The sequence below is a fragment of the Nicotiana tabacum genome, chromosome 17 (genome assembly GCF_000715075.1).
Source record: "Nicotiana tabacum cultivar K326 chromosome 17, ASM71507v2, whole genome shotgun sequence".
Lineage (NCBI taxonomy): Eukaryota > Viridiplantae > Streptophyta > Magnoliopsida > Solanales > Solanaceae > Nicotiana > Nicotiana tabacum.
The window spans coordinates 56,820,573-56,834,949 of NC_134096.1; the positions used below are offsets into that span (position 1 = coordinate 56,820,573).

The 14,377-nt window shown below is 37.3% G+C and overlaps 2 protein-coding genes across 2 annotated transcripts; one reads left to right on the top strand and one right to left on the bottom strand.

Annotated features, from left to right (window-relative positions):
* The first annotated feature begins 1,607 nt into the window (after positions 1-1,607).
* On the top strand, positions 1,608-4,470 carry LOC107818066 (uncharacterized). Its single transcript, XM_016643988.2, has 2 exons — positions 1,608-1,910; positions 2,955-4,470. Exon 2 carries the CDS (start codon positions 3,092-3,094, stop codon positions 4,121-4,123), a length of 1,032 nt encoding a protein of 343 aa, XP_016499474.1. The 5' UTR covers positions 1,608-1,910; positions 2,955-3,091; the 3' UTR covers positions 4,124-4,470.
* A 395-nt stretch (positions 4,471-4,865) lies between these two features.
* On the bottom strand, positions 4,866-9,044 carry LOC107818063 (BTB/POZ domain-containing protein SR1IP1-like). The gene is made up of 5 exons (XM_016643985.2): positions 8,581-9,044; positions 8,411-8,480; positions 7,587-8,207; positions 6,837-7,346; positions 4,866-5,492 (listed from the first exon to the last, which is right to left on the bottom strand). Exons 1-5 carry the CDS (start codon positions 8,634-8,636, stop codon positions 4,965-4,967), a joined length of 1,785 nt encoding a protein of 594 aa, XP_016499471.2. The 5' UTR covers positions 8,637-9,044; the 3' UTR covers positions 4,866-4,964.
* Positions 9,045-14,377: the final 5,333 nt, after the last annotated feature.

The window sequence follows — 14,377 nt, forward strand, 5'->3', positions numbered from 1 at the left end:
TTAAAAGATCAAGACGAAGATTCAAGAACAAGCTGTAAGCCATTGGATTAAAAATATGTCAAGATCAAGATCAAGCTTCAAGCACTTGGATTAAAATAAAATAAAATTCAAGATTAAGCTCGGAGGCTCTTTTATTTACTATTGAAAAGAAGAATCAGAAGATTCATAGAGATTGTAACACTTAAATATTTAAAATAAAATAGTACGATTGTTGCGATATTTTCGATCTTGATTTTATTTTCTCGACGTAATTTATTGTCTACATCAATAATCATGCGATAATCTTTGCTAATTAGCTTGGTGTAAATATGAAAGTATAGTTAGAGATTGACACATTCTTGATACATAGATGTCTATGAGTAGCACTACAGTACTATACAGTTTAGCCTTTTCTTTTTGGAAAAATACATAAGTTGTCACTCACCTATGACCCAAATCCCCCTTACACACTTTTTGTGAACGATAATAATATTACACACTCAACCTTTCTAAAGTGTATCTAGTACACACCTCTTTTGATCAGGTCCCGTAAAAAGTTTATCCGTATATTTCACGCGTTTGACTTTAGTTTATAAACTTAAAAATAAAAATATAAAATATAAAATTACAAATATGCCATCATCCTCTCCAACTCATACATGCAACACCATTATAGAGCAGGTTTTAAAACTGGAGACAACCAAGAATATTCTACCAAAATTTCCAAAATATTCTTTACCATCAAATATGGTCATTAAGCTATAAGACAACTTTTTGAAATCTTTGCTCACATTCGAGTTAAAATTACAAATGCAAAACCAAATCGAGGAGGAAATTCAATTAAAAGTTGACGGAATTGCGTGACTGGTTAGGTTTCTCCAATGAAGTCAACACGACCGGCTCAACCTGACCCACCCACTCTTTAGGCTCGCTTTCTTCAAAGAACACCACCGGTTCAACTCGCCGGTCACTCGCAACGCCGACACTGACGTAATTTTCCCGCTCAATATCCCTTTCCCTGGCATCCAGTTCCTTCCTCCCTGCTGTCGAGCTGGAACTCGAACTACCTGTTCTCTTGTGCGACCACCAGAATTTATCCGACGACGTCGAGTCCAACGTGTCGTTTTGGCTTCCGTTCTTCCATAGAGTCGTCGGCGGCAGAGTTGAACATGGAGTACCTTGCTTATATGCTCTTGATGTTTTCAATGTCATGTCCTTTATCTACACCACAAATTAGAGAAGTGAGTTCGAATGAAGATGGAGAAGAGGGGTTGTGACCCAATTAATAAAAATTAAATAAAATTTGAACATGTGGTACTTTAATAAATAATCTGATAGCAAAAAAAATCAAATTTCACGCGCTTCTTTTTATGTGTAAACACTGAGTAAAAAATGATGTGTACTAGATATACTTTTAAAAAATTGTGTGTATAATATTATTATGGTACACAAAAAATGTATAAGGGAAATTTGAGTCATAGGTCAAGTGGGTACTTATGTATTTTGCCGTTCTTTTTTGGTACATTGGATAAAAGTACTAAATCCTACTACTGTTTAGTAGTGTTTGGTTTTAAGAACCGACCAGCTGACTTGTACTTTATCAAACTCAACTTCTTCTTGTGAATAATATGCCGAGTTCCAACTATCATTGGAACCCAAACACTACCCACTAAATGACTAATCCTTAAAACCCAAATAACAACAATCTCAGACTTCAGTCACTACTCACTACAACACGCCTGTAAAAGCCGCACGTGCCTTTGACTTCCCTTTGACTCCCATTAGAAGCTTCGAAAATTCAGCACTTAGAATGCCCTAATCTTGTCACCCTTTGACCCGAAGCCCGAAGCTCCATCACTTGCTGATCCTACTCTCATACTCTGCCAAAATTCAACTACGCTTTTCTCGAATTCATTACTTCATTAGCTCAGGTGAGTTTCTCTTTTTCCTTTTTCTTGTTTATTTTTGCTGCTTTGGACTTTTATTGAGGTTTATGATGTTTATCTTCTTTTGATTGCGATTACACTTGTGGGTTTGATGTTGAAGTTTATAATTTTACTTGGGGTGTAGTAAAGTTTGTTTCTTTGAATTTTTTATTTCTTATTTCTACTGTTTCTTGAAGAATTCAGTGTCAATTTTCAGAATATGACTATGCTTGAATTGTTTGGTTACTGTTGTTGTAAGCTGGATTTTGGACGGGTTCCTTTGCATCCACCTGCTTACTTCTAGAATGTATCATGATGAGAGTCAAAGCAGTCTTGTGAATGCCGAGTTCATCTGGTCCTTACTAGAACTTAAAGTTAGCTTTCTTATGTATAGTCAACTGAAATGTGTCGAAATGTTTAGCACACATGCTAGTAATATAGTGTGAAGGCTTACTGGTTTGAGGGCAAGGGTGAGACTAAGCAGTTGGAGGGGGGAAATGGCCATACTGACTTGTTTATCTCAGTCTCCTTTTGCGCAAAGAAGTAAAAAGATTCCGCCTTTCTTGCCTCAAGTAGTGGACAATGAATCATCGATCCAGTGCTGTTGATTTCTAATACTACAAATAATAGAAAGAAAAAGAAGCAAGTTTGTATCCTATAGACGTCTTGGACCTCCGGCCAATGAGGTGATGACACATGCATACACTTGAACTTCTAACGATAGAGTTCCACTGAGTAGTTGGAGGTGTCTTCTTTAAATTCAAAATTCAAAGACAGTTATACTTGTGAATTCTTAGTAGATTGAATCCAATCACATAGAGTCTTCCCAAATTGCGTATAGAAAGAGAAAGAGACCGGTCTTGCTTATGCATGCTTCTTCATTGAATTGAGACTGTAGTAGCCCCTTCTTAGGTCTTACCGAACTTTTTTTTTTCTTTACCACTTAATGAACTCTTTTTTTGTTTTAATTGAAGTTGTGGAATTGAGAAGTGTATAAATCATTGTGCAACAGGAAACACATATTGAGTTTAATTTTTCTTCTTCTTGCAGAATTTGATTGCAGATGTAGGGAGCATATACAGTGGATTTTGCTGCTGAGATCAGCTTTGTTAATGGGTTGAGCAGAGGTTCTCTTTATCCTATGGATTTCGTGGTGCTTTTCCTGATTGTTTAACTGTTCCTGGTCAATGTTCAAAGTGCACTCGAGAGTGAGAATGCCCATGAATCGGCATTGCCCACGAATTGACACTTACGAGTTGAAACTTCGGATTGAAAGGAAGATTGGTCAACAGAGGGCAGAGAAGTATTTTACTGTGTTAAGCAGATACTTGAATCTAAAGCTTAGCAAATCAGAGTTTGAGAAGTTCTGCATTGACTTGTTAGGGAGAGAGAATATCTGTCTTCATAATGCACTTACCCGAGCAATTGTAAAAAATGCTTGTGCTGCTAAGACACCTCCGACAAAAGATTGCAAAATGCAGGCTTCATTACATGTCAAAGTTCCAAATGGATATCAAAGAGACACTCTCCAGTCACTGTGCCGGGACTCATTTCCTCAATCTCCGAAAAAGGGGAGAACTCCTACACTTCGTGATCGAAGATTCAAGGACCGGCCGAGTCATCGGGGGCCTCATGGGAAAACACATTCTGCTGCTTCTTGTGAAGATACTGCACCAAAAGCCCAAGAGCATCAAACTGCTACTGAGTTGATATCATTGGGTAGCATTTGGAGTAGAAGTCAATTAACTGCTCCCCTTGGCATCTCTCCGAGTAATCGGGGAACAAGGAAAGTAGCATGTCGCAGGTCAGCTCTTTTGCAAAGCATAGAAACTTGTAATAGCACTGGTGATTTGCCTGACTCCAACTCCCTAAAGAAATGGTTGGAACAGAAGTCGGAGGCAGAAGGCCTACAAATATCAACAGATTCTGTAAATGTGTTGCATAATGGGCTTGATGCATTTATGAAGCGATTATTAAAGCCTTGTTTGGAATTAGCAGGCTCAAGGTCACAAGACAAGTGCATCCATGACCAAGCTGTATCAGTTTCAAATAAAACAAGGCCGAGAAGATACATTCAGAAACCAAGTGATTTCTTTTCTGTTTCAATGCTGGATTTTTGCTCTGCAATGGAGTTGAATCCCAGGATACTAGGGGAATACTGGCCAATACAGCTTGAGAAAGTTTCCTTGCATGCGTGTGAAGAATCATTGATCGATTAGCGCATTCGTATGGGTACGGCTGTGACATCAAGTCCATCTGAATGTGATGAGCTTTTGAAAGGTGATCAAACAGTGATGCTAATACAATTTAATACAAGCATTGGTAAAGCTTCGACGTGGTTTAAAGCTACACAAAATTTTGGATGAAGGTTAGGTTGTATATACTACATCTTAGAGCTGATTATTTCTAAATTGAGAGTTGTTATTACCTCGTGAAGTAGCAAGATGTTAATACTTGTAAGATTCTAGCCATTACAGATAAAGAGTTAAGTAGGCTTCTTTAACTACTATCTATAGTCTTTCATGTAACTGACTGTTGTTTGTTAATAAAGCTTAATTTGTTAGTATCTGTACAATTATTTTCTTGGATTCTCTTCTTCTACCCCTTCCCAAAATAAAGGGAGAAGAAAAGGGGAAAAATGGTTGTGCCGCTGTTGTAAATTATGGCTTTAAAGTGGATCTCGTGTAGAACGATCATTAACACAAACGGTTTCTCACTGCTTTCGGTAATAGTACTGTCAAAAGTGCTTCTCAACTCATTTGGCCAAATTGATTGCCAGTAATTAAATAAGGCCGTGTTGTTTCCATAATGTTAAGTTGAACTAAACAAGGTTATTGTTAAGGTGCTGGTTAATAATTAAGTACCACTCCACGCCCAAGATTCTTGCCTATGCTTAAACGCAGAAGTTAAACACATATAACAATATGACTCGCAAAATCATAAAAACAAAGGAGAACAAAATACAGAAATATAGCTAAATTCATTACTGCTTTCCCAAAAGTTCAAATAGTGCAATCTACTTCTGCCAAAACCAACAGCTTAATGGCAAATTTTACTGCATCATGATATAGAATAACGCCTATATCTATTAATTGGTTTATATCTTCCTTTGCTGGCTGATGGCATGACTACATGATCAGCTCCAAATGATATTGGATACAGTTTCCCAAGCTTTTCGTAAACTGAGCTTATGAAAGATTTTCTTCGCAAACGAGGTTTATCAGAAGATATTGGAGTGGTGATCTCCAAAGGGGTGCTAGCAGCTGATTTGTCACCACATTTTTCTATTTCTTTCAATCTCGTTTTCATTTTCACTAGCTCGAATTTTAGATCTTGATTTTCTCTTTTTAGACTTGAGAATTCATCTGTAACAGGGTTATTGTCGGCGGATGACTGATCTGCATCGGCTAGACTACCATCCATAACTTGGCGAAGGCGTTGTTGTTCATGGTAAAGCACTTGCACAACAGTCTGAACAGGGAGCCTCTCATTCTGAGCAGCATGAGCACAAGCTTCTCGAGTTAGCTTTTGACAGTTCATAACACTGCAAACTCTTTTTCTCTCATTATCACTTAGAGCTGGATGTGCCTTCAAATTTTGCAAAAGCTACAAGATTAGACAACTATCTCTGGTACAACAACAACAACAATAACAACAAAAAAGTATAATCCCACTAGTGGGGTCTGGGGAGGGTAATGTATACGCAGACCTTACCCCTACCCTGGGGTAGAGAGGCTGTTTCCAATAGACCCTCGGCATCCTTCCCTCCAAAAACTCCCCACCTTGCTCTTGGGGTAATTCGAACTCACAACCTCTTGGTTGGAAGTGGAGGGTGCTTACCATCAGAGCAACTATCTCTGGTAGAGTTGTTTATTTAAGAGTAAGTTCTTTTTTTGATGAAGTAAGATGCTATATAACTGGCATCAAAAAGATGCAAAACATTAGAAAAGAGGTTGGTTAGCTCCATTTACACAAAAATGCAGTTCTGACCAGGGAGCTAACCAGAAGCACCGGGAGCTAACCAGAAGCCTAAGGTTGGCAATCAAGCCAAAGACAGAGAGCTAATAAAATCTTGAAATGGAATTTAATCATTTACAGGGGAAAGGTTGCTCCAGCTATTAAGAGTAACCTGATAAGAGTAAGTTCTGTACACTGATAGTACGTAATTCTTTTGCATTTTCAAGTCAAAATGACATACAGAAGTAGGTAGCTATTCGTAGCAAGCCTGATATAGTAACCTAAAAAAATAGTTTAGGCTGATATGAGAGTATGAAAGATTTTTAGGCTATGAGTGTATATGACTTAAAATCCTTTATTTATGTTGAAGATCAACTAAGCATGGTCTGAAGATGAGCTGCTTAGCTATAAACCTGCTTATTATCAAATGTAACTGTTTGTTAAACTGTACATTTGATCTAAAGATGACACACTTGAGAGAACATCAACATAGAACATGTTTAAAATCCTGTAAATGCATAGGCAAAAACACGTGATATCATAACCTAAGATGCAGGGCAATTCTAAGATAAGATGGCTTCTCTAACAGAAAAGTAAAATTCAACCCTTAGTTTCACTTGTATATTGAAACATATTTTCACTTAACTAAATTAAGCCTTTAATGGATTTATGCAAGAGATCATAATGGTTCAAATACCACTTAACATCCCAAGCCACAACATTTCCACTGTTCAGGTGCAACCTATCAAATTATGTCATTAAAGAAGTTGATATTTCAATCAAGGTACTAAAGCAGTTGATTAAGCCATTACTATTTCGCAGTTGGCATCAAAGATTTGTTTATGGAGTTAATGAATGCTTATAATACTTATTAAATTAAACATATAGTATGACCTAAATATACGATCATGCCCTTGTAGGTGTACTAGTGTACAGAAAAATTGCTCCACCGGGCGAATGATTCAACGTGCATACCTTCAAATAAGTGTCAATGGCCTTGTACATCCTATCTTCACATTGCTCTGGAATCACTTCAGCAATACTAATAAACTGCGAAACAGAGAGATTATTGTCAGAGGCTATTTTAGCAAGGTAATCTTCCATGAGTTCCCCTACTGGAGACGCATACTCTTCATCGTTGAAGCCCAACCGATTTTCCACCATTTCATACTCAATGAAATTCGTCATGATACGTTGCACGATTTCAACATCAAATAATGTGTCTTTTGTGAAGGAAGAATATGAAGGAATCAACAAATCATCTAATACAGCCTCTCCAAGTTGCAACGCGATTCTCCTCTCCAGATCAACTCTACAAGCAACTGTGGTTTCGAGATATATAGCAGCGCGAAGAAGCATTGAGAGAAAACTAACTGCCAATGCATTTTTCTCCCTTGGCAAAAGACTAACAATGGTTTCAACAACAACCCTCTTTTCATGTACTTGTCTTTGCTCAGTCAATTTCCTTTCCTTTCCTGATATTTCCTGGAATGACAAGAAAATCATATGCATAAATATTTCATTTGGACAAATAGAGCACATGACCAAAATAGTTTCTTATGTTTGAGCGTTTGTATAAAATAATCCTTTAACTATACAGCTGAGCAGTTTTAGTCCTTCATGTTCATAAAAACTGCGCACATTTTGTGTGTTAAATATAACAGCGACCATAACTTTGTTATTTTCTCTAACCAAATAATCCAAACTCATGGGATAAGGACTCACCAAATTTTGAAGGGATTTCTGTGAATAGAGCATCAATACTGGTCCAAGCGCATACTGTTTGCATCCCCTAGCCATCATAGCAATTAGAACCCTTTGGAAAAAATCAATTCTAAGGACAGTTAAATCCTCAGCCCAGCAGTCAACAACAATAGGCCTCGGATTTGATAATGTAGAGGAATTCATCAAGCTATTAGCGTCGACCTCTATTCTACCTGACTTACAAAAATGGCTATCCTTGCAAACTATGTATGCAATTGTATCTATGCTTCTGTTCACCAATTTTATATTTTCTGCAATGGGAAGAAGTTTTTCTGAAGAGTGCAGAACGGAAACTGCACCTGCAATGCTCTTAAGTGCTACTTCATTTAAGTAGGATTCTGATAATCCTACCAAATTTCCAACTGCATAGTCATCTGTCATATCAAGATATTCTGCTACACATCTAAGCAATGCGATGTTTCCTGAGCTTATCTCAAAGTTTATTCCATAACAAAATTTTGCTGCAAATTCAAATGCCTCTGCTCCACCAGGAATGTCAGGGATTTCAATTTCAGAAAGATTAGCATCATTGGATTTTGCGACCAACTTCCTTATATATCCGCACTTTGAGACTAGTGGGAACTGCATGGGACATAAAGTACTCATTATCAAAGATTGCACCTTTTAGTTAAGAGTTTAATTTCTACTCACTGACAGTGTCAAATTAATTTAAGATGACTATAGGTAACTGCCATAATAAGTGTAACTAGTTAAAGAACAATCTTGATTGGTGTTCTAGTTGAAATTATATTAGAAACTTCTTAGAACAAGGAAAAAGGTTGTACCTTGTGCAGAGCAAAGGAAGTTCCTGCAACATGAACAGTTATATCACTTGGGATCTCCTGGGATAAAATCCTGCAGATATTAAAAAGGTCACTCATTGCATAAAGACGTGGAAAAGGACGCTGAGAAACAACAAAAGAGAAAGAAAAATAACTGAAGATGGACTACGTACCATTCGGAGGTCCTTTTCATAACATTCGAAAGAAGCTCTTTTTTCTTAGTGAACATGTTAACAGTAGTTGAAGGTTGTGCAGTCTCCTATGAACCAAGATCCATCATATTGGCCTATTATATAATTCTTGATAAAGCAAAAACTAGAATGTACTATGTCCTTTCCCCTGCTTCTTTTGGTTCCGTTGCTAGCTTCTTTAATTAATTCTCTTTCAACCAACAAAAGAATAAGTGATCAACAGTTGGGGAATAAGTACAGCCTCAGTGTTGGACCGTAAACTGCATTATATATTATCAACTTATCGTCAGCAGCCACGATCAATCATAAGATTGGCAGAATTCCCGCTATAGGCCAGAAAGTTGGAAGTGGAAAGATTGTGTACGAGTGAGCCTCTAGTAGACACACGACACGAGTAGTGTTACATACGGGGGTTAAATAGGATAAAGTAAGGGATTTCGTTCAGAGTGTGTGGAAGTATAAGTGTTTGGGGTTTTAAGCTTGTGTACCTTTAAAGAGGGTGAATGAGAAATGGAGGGAAAATAAAATATTTGAGTTTCCCTTAGCAAAGGAATATTGTCCCATATCGGAGAAAGAAAAGGCTTTTAATGGGTATATATATAGTTGCTCTTCGTCTAGCTCTTAAGGAGTTAAGAAGAAGGCAAGTCTCGCGCCGCCGTCGTCGTCGCTCGGATCGGATTTGGTCAAAGGTTGATTGATTAATCTTTTTGGACAAAATTCCTTTCAATTATTTAATTAATTAATTAAATAATTAACGAAAAATTCAATCCGGAATAACCCATGACCCGCGACCCGGGCTTTTGAACCCTGTTCCAACAGCCATGGTTATTTCTGAAAGGTTGCAAACCTTTTCAGAAACAATGCCAGCAACTCTATAAATAGAGTTCCAGCACCTCGGTTACTTGAGGGGAATAATTTTCTTAAGGACACACTGTGTATTCAGTGGGCTCGATTTATTCCTATACTATTTTTTCCAGAATTTATTTCGTTAAACAAGTATTACTAACTTTCTGTATTGTTTTTTCAGAAAGTTTAATTATTTATTACAACAATACAGAATTATAACATTCTTAAGAAAATTAATTTATTATATTCTGTATTTTGTTTGTGGAGATTAAAACCTGTGTGGTTTTCTACTACTTCTGAATTTTACTATTCTAATTTGAAGATATAAAAAAAAAACTTCATCAGAGTATTGAAATTCATAAAACGATTTGAAGAACATAAAAACTTCATCGTTTTTCTGTGAAACAGTATATAAAAACTTCAGTTTTATTTATTATACATATTGTTTTTGTTAATAACAGTATTGTTTACTGTTCTGATTTTGCCATTAATTGAACTCTTCTATTGTTTACAGTGAGAAATGGCAATTGATAACAGAAATTCTTCTGCGACTATTGCGGCAACGACGATAGCCTCGTCAAGCCGGACTGTTGTTCCACCGGCAGAGAAATCGGGAAAATTTTCCGGAACTAACTTCAAAGGATGGCAGCAAAGGGTGTTCTTCTGGCTTACCACACTTGGTATGCAGAAATTCACTAGTGAAGAACCTTCAGTGTCTGCTGCGGACATGCCGGACAACGAGAAATTCATGATTGTTGAGGTGCAGAAGCAGGCAGATTTTCTTTGCAAAGGCTATATCTTAAGCGCTTTAGAGGATGACTTGTACAATATGTACAGTGCGATGAATACTTCGAAAGAATTATGGGACGCACTTGAGAAGAAGTACAAGACTGAAGATGCATGCTTGAAGAAGTTCGTAATTGTCAAGTTTCTAGACTATAAAATGATAGACAGTAAAACTGTTGGAACCCAAGTTCAGGAGCTTCAACTTATTTTTCATGACCTTATTGCTAAAGGTATGGTCATGAATGAAGCATTTCAAGTGGCTGCAATGATTGAAAAATTGCCTCCTTCGTGGAGAGATTTCAAGAATTATCTTAAGCACAAGCGCAAAGAAATGAAGTTGGAAGATCTTGTGATTCGTCTCAAGATTGAGGAAGACAACAAAACAGCCGAGAAGAAGTCTCGTGGAAATTCAACGATCATGGGAGCTAATATCGTTGAGGAGACTGCTCCAAAAAGTAAGAAGAGAAAGAGGTCTTCTGGACAGACTAAGAAGCAGAACAAAAAGAAATTCAAGGGCAACTGCTACAATTGTGGAAAAATCGGTCACAAAGCCCCTGATTGTCGTCTCCCGAAAAAGTATAAGAAGAAGGGATAGGCCAACATAGTGGAGAAGAATGATGACATTGATGATCTGTGTGCAATGCTTTCGGAATGCAACCTAGTTGGAAATCTGAAGGAGTGGTGGATTGACTCTGGAGCCACTCGACATGTTTGTGCTGTCAAGGAAGTATTTGCGACTTACTCTACTGCTGGTCCCAAAGAAGAGCTTTTCATGGGAAATACTGCAACAGCCAAGATTGAAGGTTATGGGAAGATATTCCTGAAGATGACTTCCGGCAAGGTGTTAACGCTCAACAACGTTCTTCATGTTCCTACTATTAGGAGAATTTAGTTTCTACTTCTTTGCTTGTTAAGAATGGATTCAAATGTGTATTTGTTTCTGATAAAGTTGTTGTAAGTAAGAATGAAATATATGTTGGAAAGGGCTACCTCACAGAGGGCCTCTTCAAACTAAATAAAATGGTTGTTGACAGTATGAATAAAATTGCAGCTTCTTCTTATTTATTGGAGTCAAATGATTTATGGCATATTCGTTTAGGACATGTCAATTACAAAACCTTGTGGAAGTTAATTAATTTAGAAGTGTTGCCTAAATTCGAGTGTAATAAATCAAAATGTCAAATATGTGTTGAGTCTAAGTTTGTAAAACATCCTTATAAGTCTATTGAAAGGAATTCAAATCCTTTAGACTTAATTCATACTGACATTTGTGATATGAAGTCGACACCATCTCGAGGTGGGAAAAAGTATTTTATTACTTTTATTGACGACTGCACTCGATATTGTTATGTTTATTTGCTTAATAGTAAGGATGAAGCAATTGAAGCATTTAAGCAATACAAGAATGAAGTGGAGAATCAATTGAATAAAAAGATCAAAATGATTAGAAGTGATCGGGGTGGAGAATATGAATTTCCATTTGCAGAAATATGTTCGGAATATGGAATTATCCATCAAACTACTGCACCTTACACACCTCAATCCAATGGAATTGCGGAAAGGAAAAATCGAACATTAAAGGAAATGATGAATTCTTTATTAATAAGTTCCGGATTATCGCAGAGTTTGTGGGGCGAAGCTATCCTTACAGCTAACCGAATACTCAACAGAGTACCCCACAGCAAAATGCAATCTATTCCATATGAAAAATGGAAAGGAAGAAAACCCAACTTAAAATATTTCAAAGTGTGGGGGTGTATAGCAAAGGTACAAGTTCCTTTACTTAAAAGGGTTCAAATCGGACTAAAATTGTTGATTGTGTTTTCATTGGATATGCTACAAACAGTAAAGCATGTCGGTTTTTGGTTCATAAATCCGATAATCCCAAAATTCACGTTAATACGGTAATGGAATCAGATAATGCTAAATTCTTTGAAAGCATCTATCCGTATAAAACTGAATGTGAGTCGTTAAGTGAAAGACCTAAACGACCTCGGGAAGAACCAAAGGAAAATACTCCAAGTATAGAAGATCCAAGGCGTAGCAAACGTCAAAGAACATCTACTTCCTTTGGACCAGATTTTGTGACATTCTTGCTTGAAAATGAGCCTCAAACTTTTAAAGCAGCTATATCATCTTCTGATTCAGCGTTTTGGAAAGAAGCAGTCAATAGCGAGATTCAATCAATTTTGGATAACCATACATGGGAATTGGTAGATCTTCCTCCGGGAAATAAGCCTTTAGGTTCGAAATGGATCTTTAAACGGAAAGTGAAAGCTGATGGCACTATTGACAAATATAAGGCAAGACTTGTTGTCAAAGGTTATAGACAAAAGGAAGGCCTTGATTACTTTGACACTTACTCGCCAGTAATGAGGATAACATCTATTAGGGTGTTAGTGGCACTAGCGGCCGTGTATGGTCTTGAAATCCATCAAATGGATGTTAAAACAACTTTCTTAAATGGAGAATTAGAGGAAGAGATTTACATGGAACAACCTGAGGGTTTTGTGGTAACTGGTAAAGAAAAGAAAGTGTGCAAACTTGTTAAGTCGCTTTATGGAATTAAACAAGCACCCAAACAATGGCATGCCAAATTTGACCAAACAATGTTGGCAAGTGGGTTTAAAATCAACGAGTGCGACAAATGTGTTTACATTAAAAACACTCCAGGTCATGAAGTCATTGTTTGTTTATATGTTGATGACATGTTGATAATGAGCAACAACATGGCAGATATAAATGCTACTAAGCGCATGTTGGCTAGCAAATTTGATATGAAAGACTTAGGAGTTGCTGATGTGATCTTAGGAATCAGAATTCACAAGACTCCACAAGGTCTAGCATTATCACAGTTTCACTACATTGAAAAGGTACTTGACAAGTTCAAGTATTTGGATTTAAAAATTGCCAAGACTCCAATTGATGTTAAAAATTGAGTTATGCACTTCAAAAGAATGAAGGTGAAAGTGATTCACAACTGGATTATGCAAGAGTATTGGGAAGTTTGATGTATATCATGAATTGTACACGGCCAGATATAGCATGTGCTATTAGTAAACTGAGTCAGTTTACAAGTAATCCCAATCACATACATTGGATGGCAATGAAACGAGTTTTGGGATATCTCAAACATACCCAAAATTACGCTTTGCATTATAACAAATATCCCTTCGTGATCGAGGGATATAGTGATGCAAATTGGATCACTGGATAATCTAAAGTTAAATCCATGAGTGGATATGTTTTCACAATTGGGGGTGGAGCAGTGTCTTGGAAATCATCCAAACAAACGTACATCGCCCGTTCTACAATGGAATCTGAATTCATAGCTTTAGATAAGGCCGGTGAAGAAGCTGAATGGCTCCGGAATTTCTTGGAAGATATTCCATTTCGCCCCAAACCTTTGGCACCTATTTGTATACATTATGATAGTCAAGCGGCAATAGGCAGGTCAGGGAGCGTTATGTATAACGGAAAATCTCGTCATATGACGGAGACACAATACCGTTAGACAACTACATTCTAGTGGTGTTATCACAATTGACTACATAAAGTCAAGAGATAACGTGTCAGATCCACTTACAAAAGGCCTATCTAGAGAGGCAGTTGAAAGATCATCAAAGGGAATGGGGCTAAGGTCGAGGACAAGTCATCATGACGGTAACTCTACCTAGCATACTAGAGATCCCACGAGCTAGGTTCAAAGAGATCAAACAAAGTTATGAATGACGGTTCAACATTGTCAAATAACTCAACCCATTCTCGTGATGAAGACAATGTTCAGAAATCGAGATAAAGCATTAAGGCTTTTTGATGAGTCAACAATGCTTAAAGGTTTTTAGTGATTTGCTAAGTCTGGCAGGATATGATCAGATAGTCTGTCTACAAGATTACACGTTTAGAAATCACCTATGTGAGTGTGAAGTGTAAGCCGCTTCAAGGGGAATGAAAGTAAAGGCCCATTCTCTAAGCACTCATGAAACCAGGCGGTGTTCATGGCTGAAACGAACACAACCGTGAGAACCATAGATGGTTAAGGATTGATTGTGTGAATTATGTTGTCTAGGTATACAACAAAGCTCGACGGTTCAAAGATATCAAATCTACCGATTGACCGAGTATATCCGATATAAGTTCACTATGG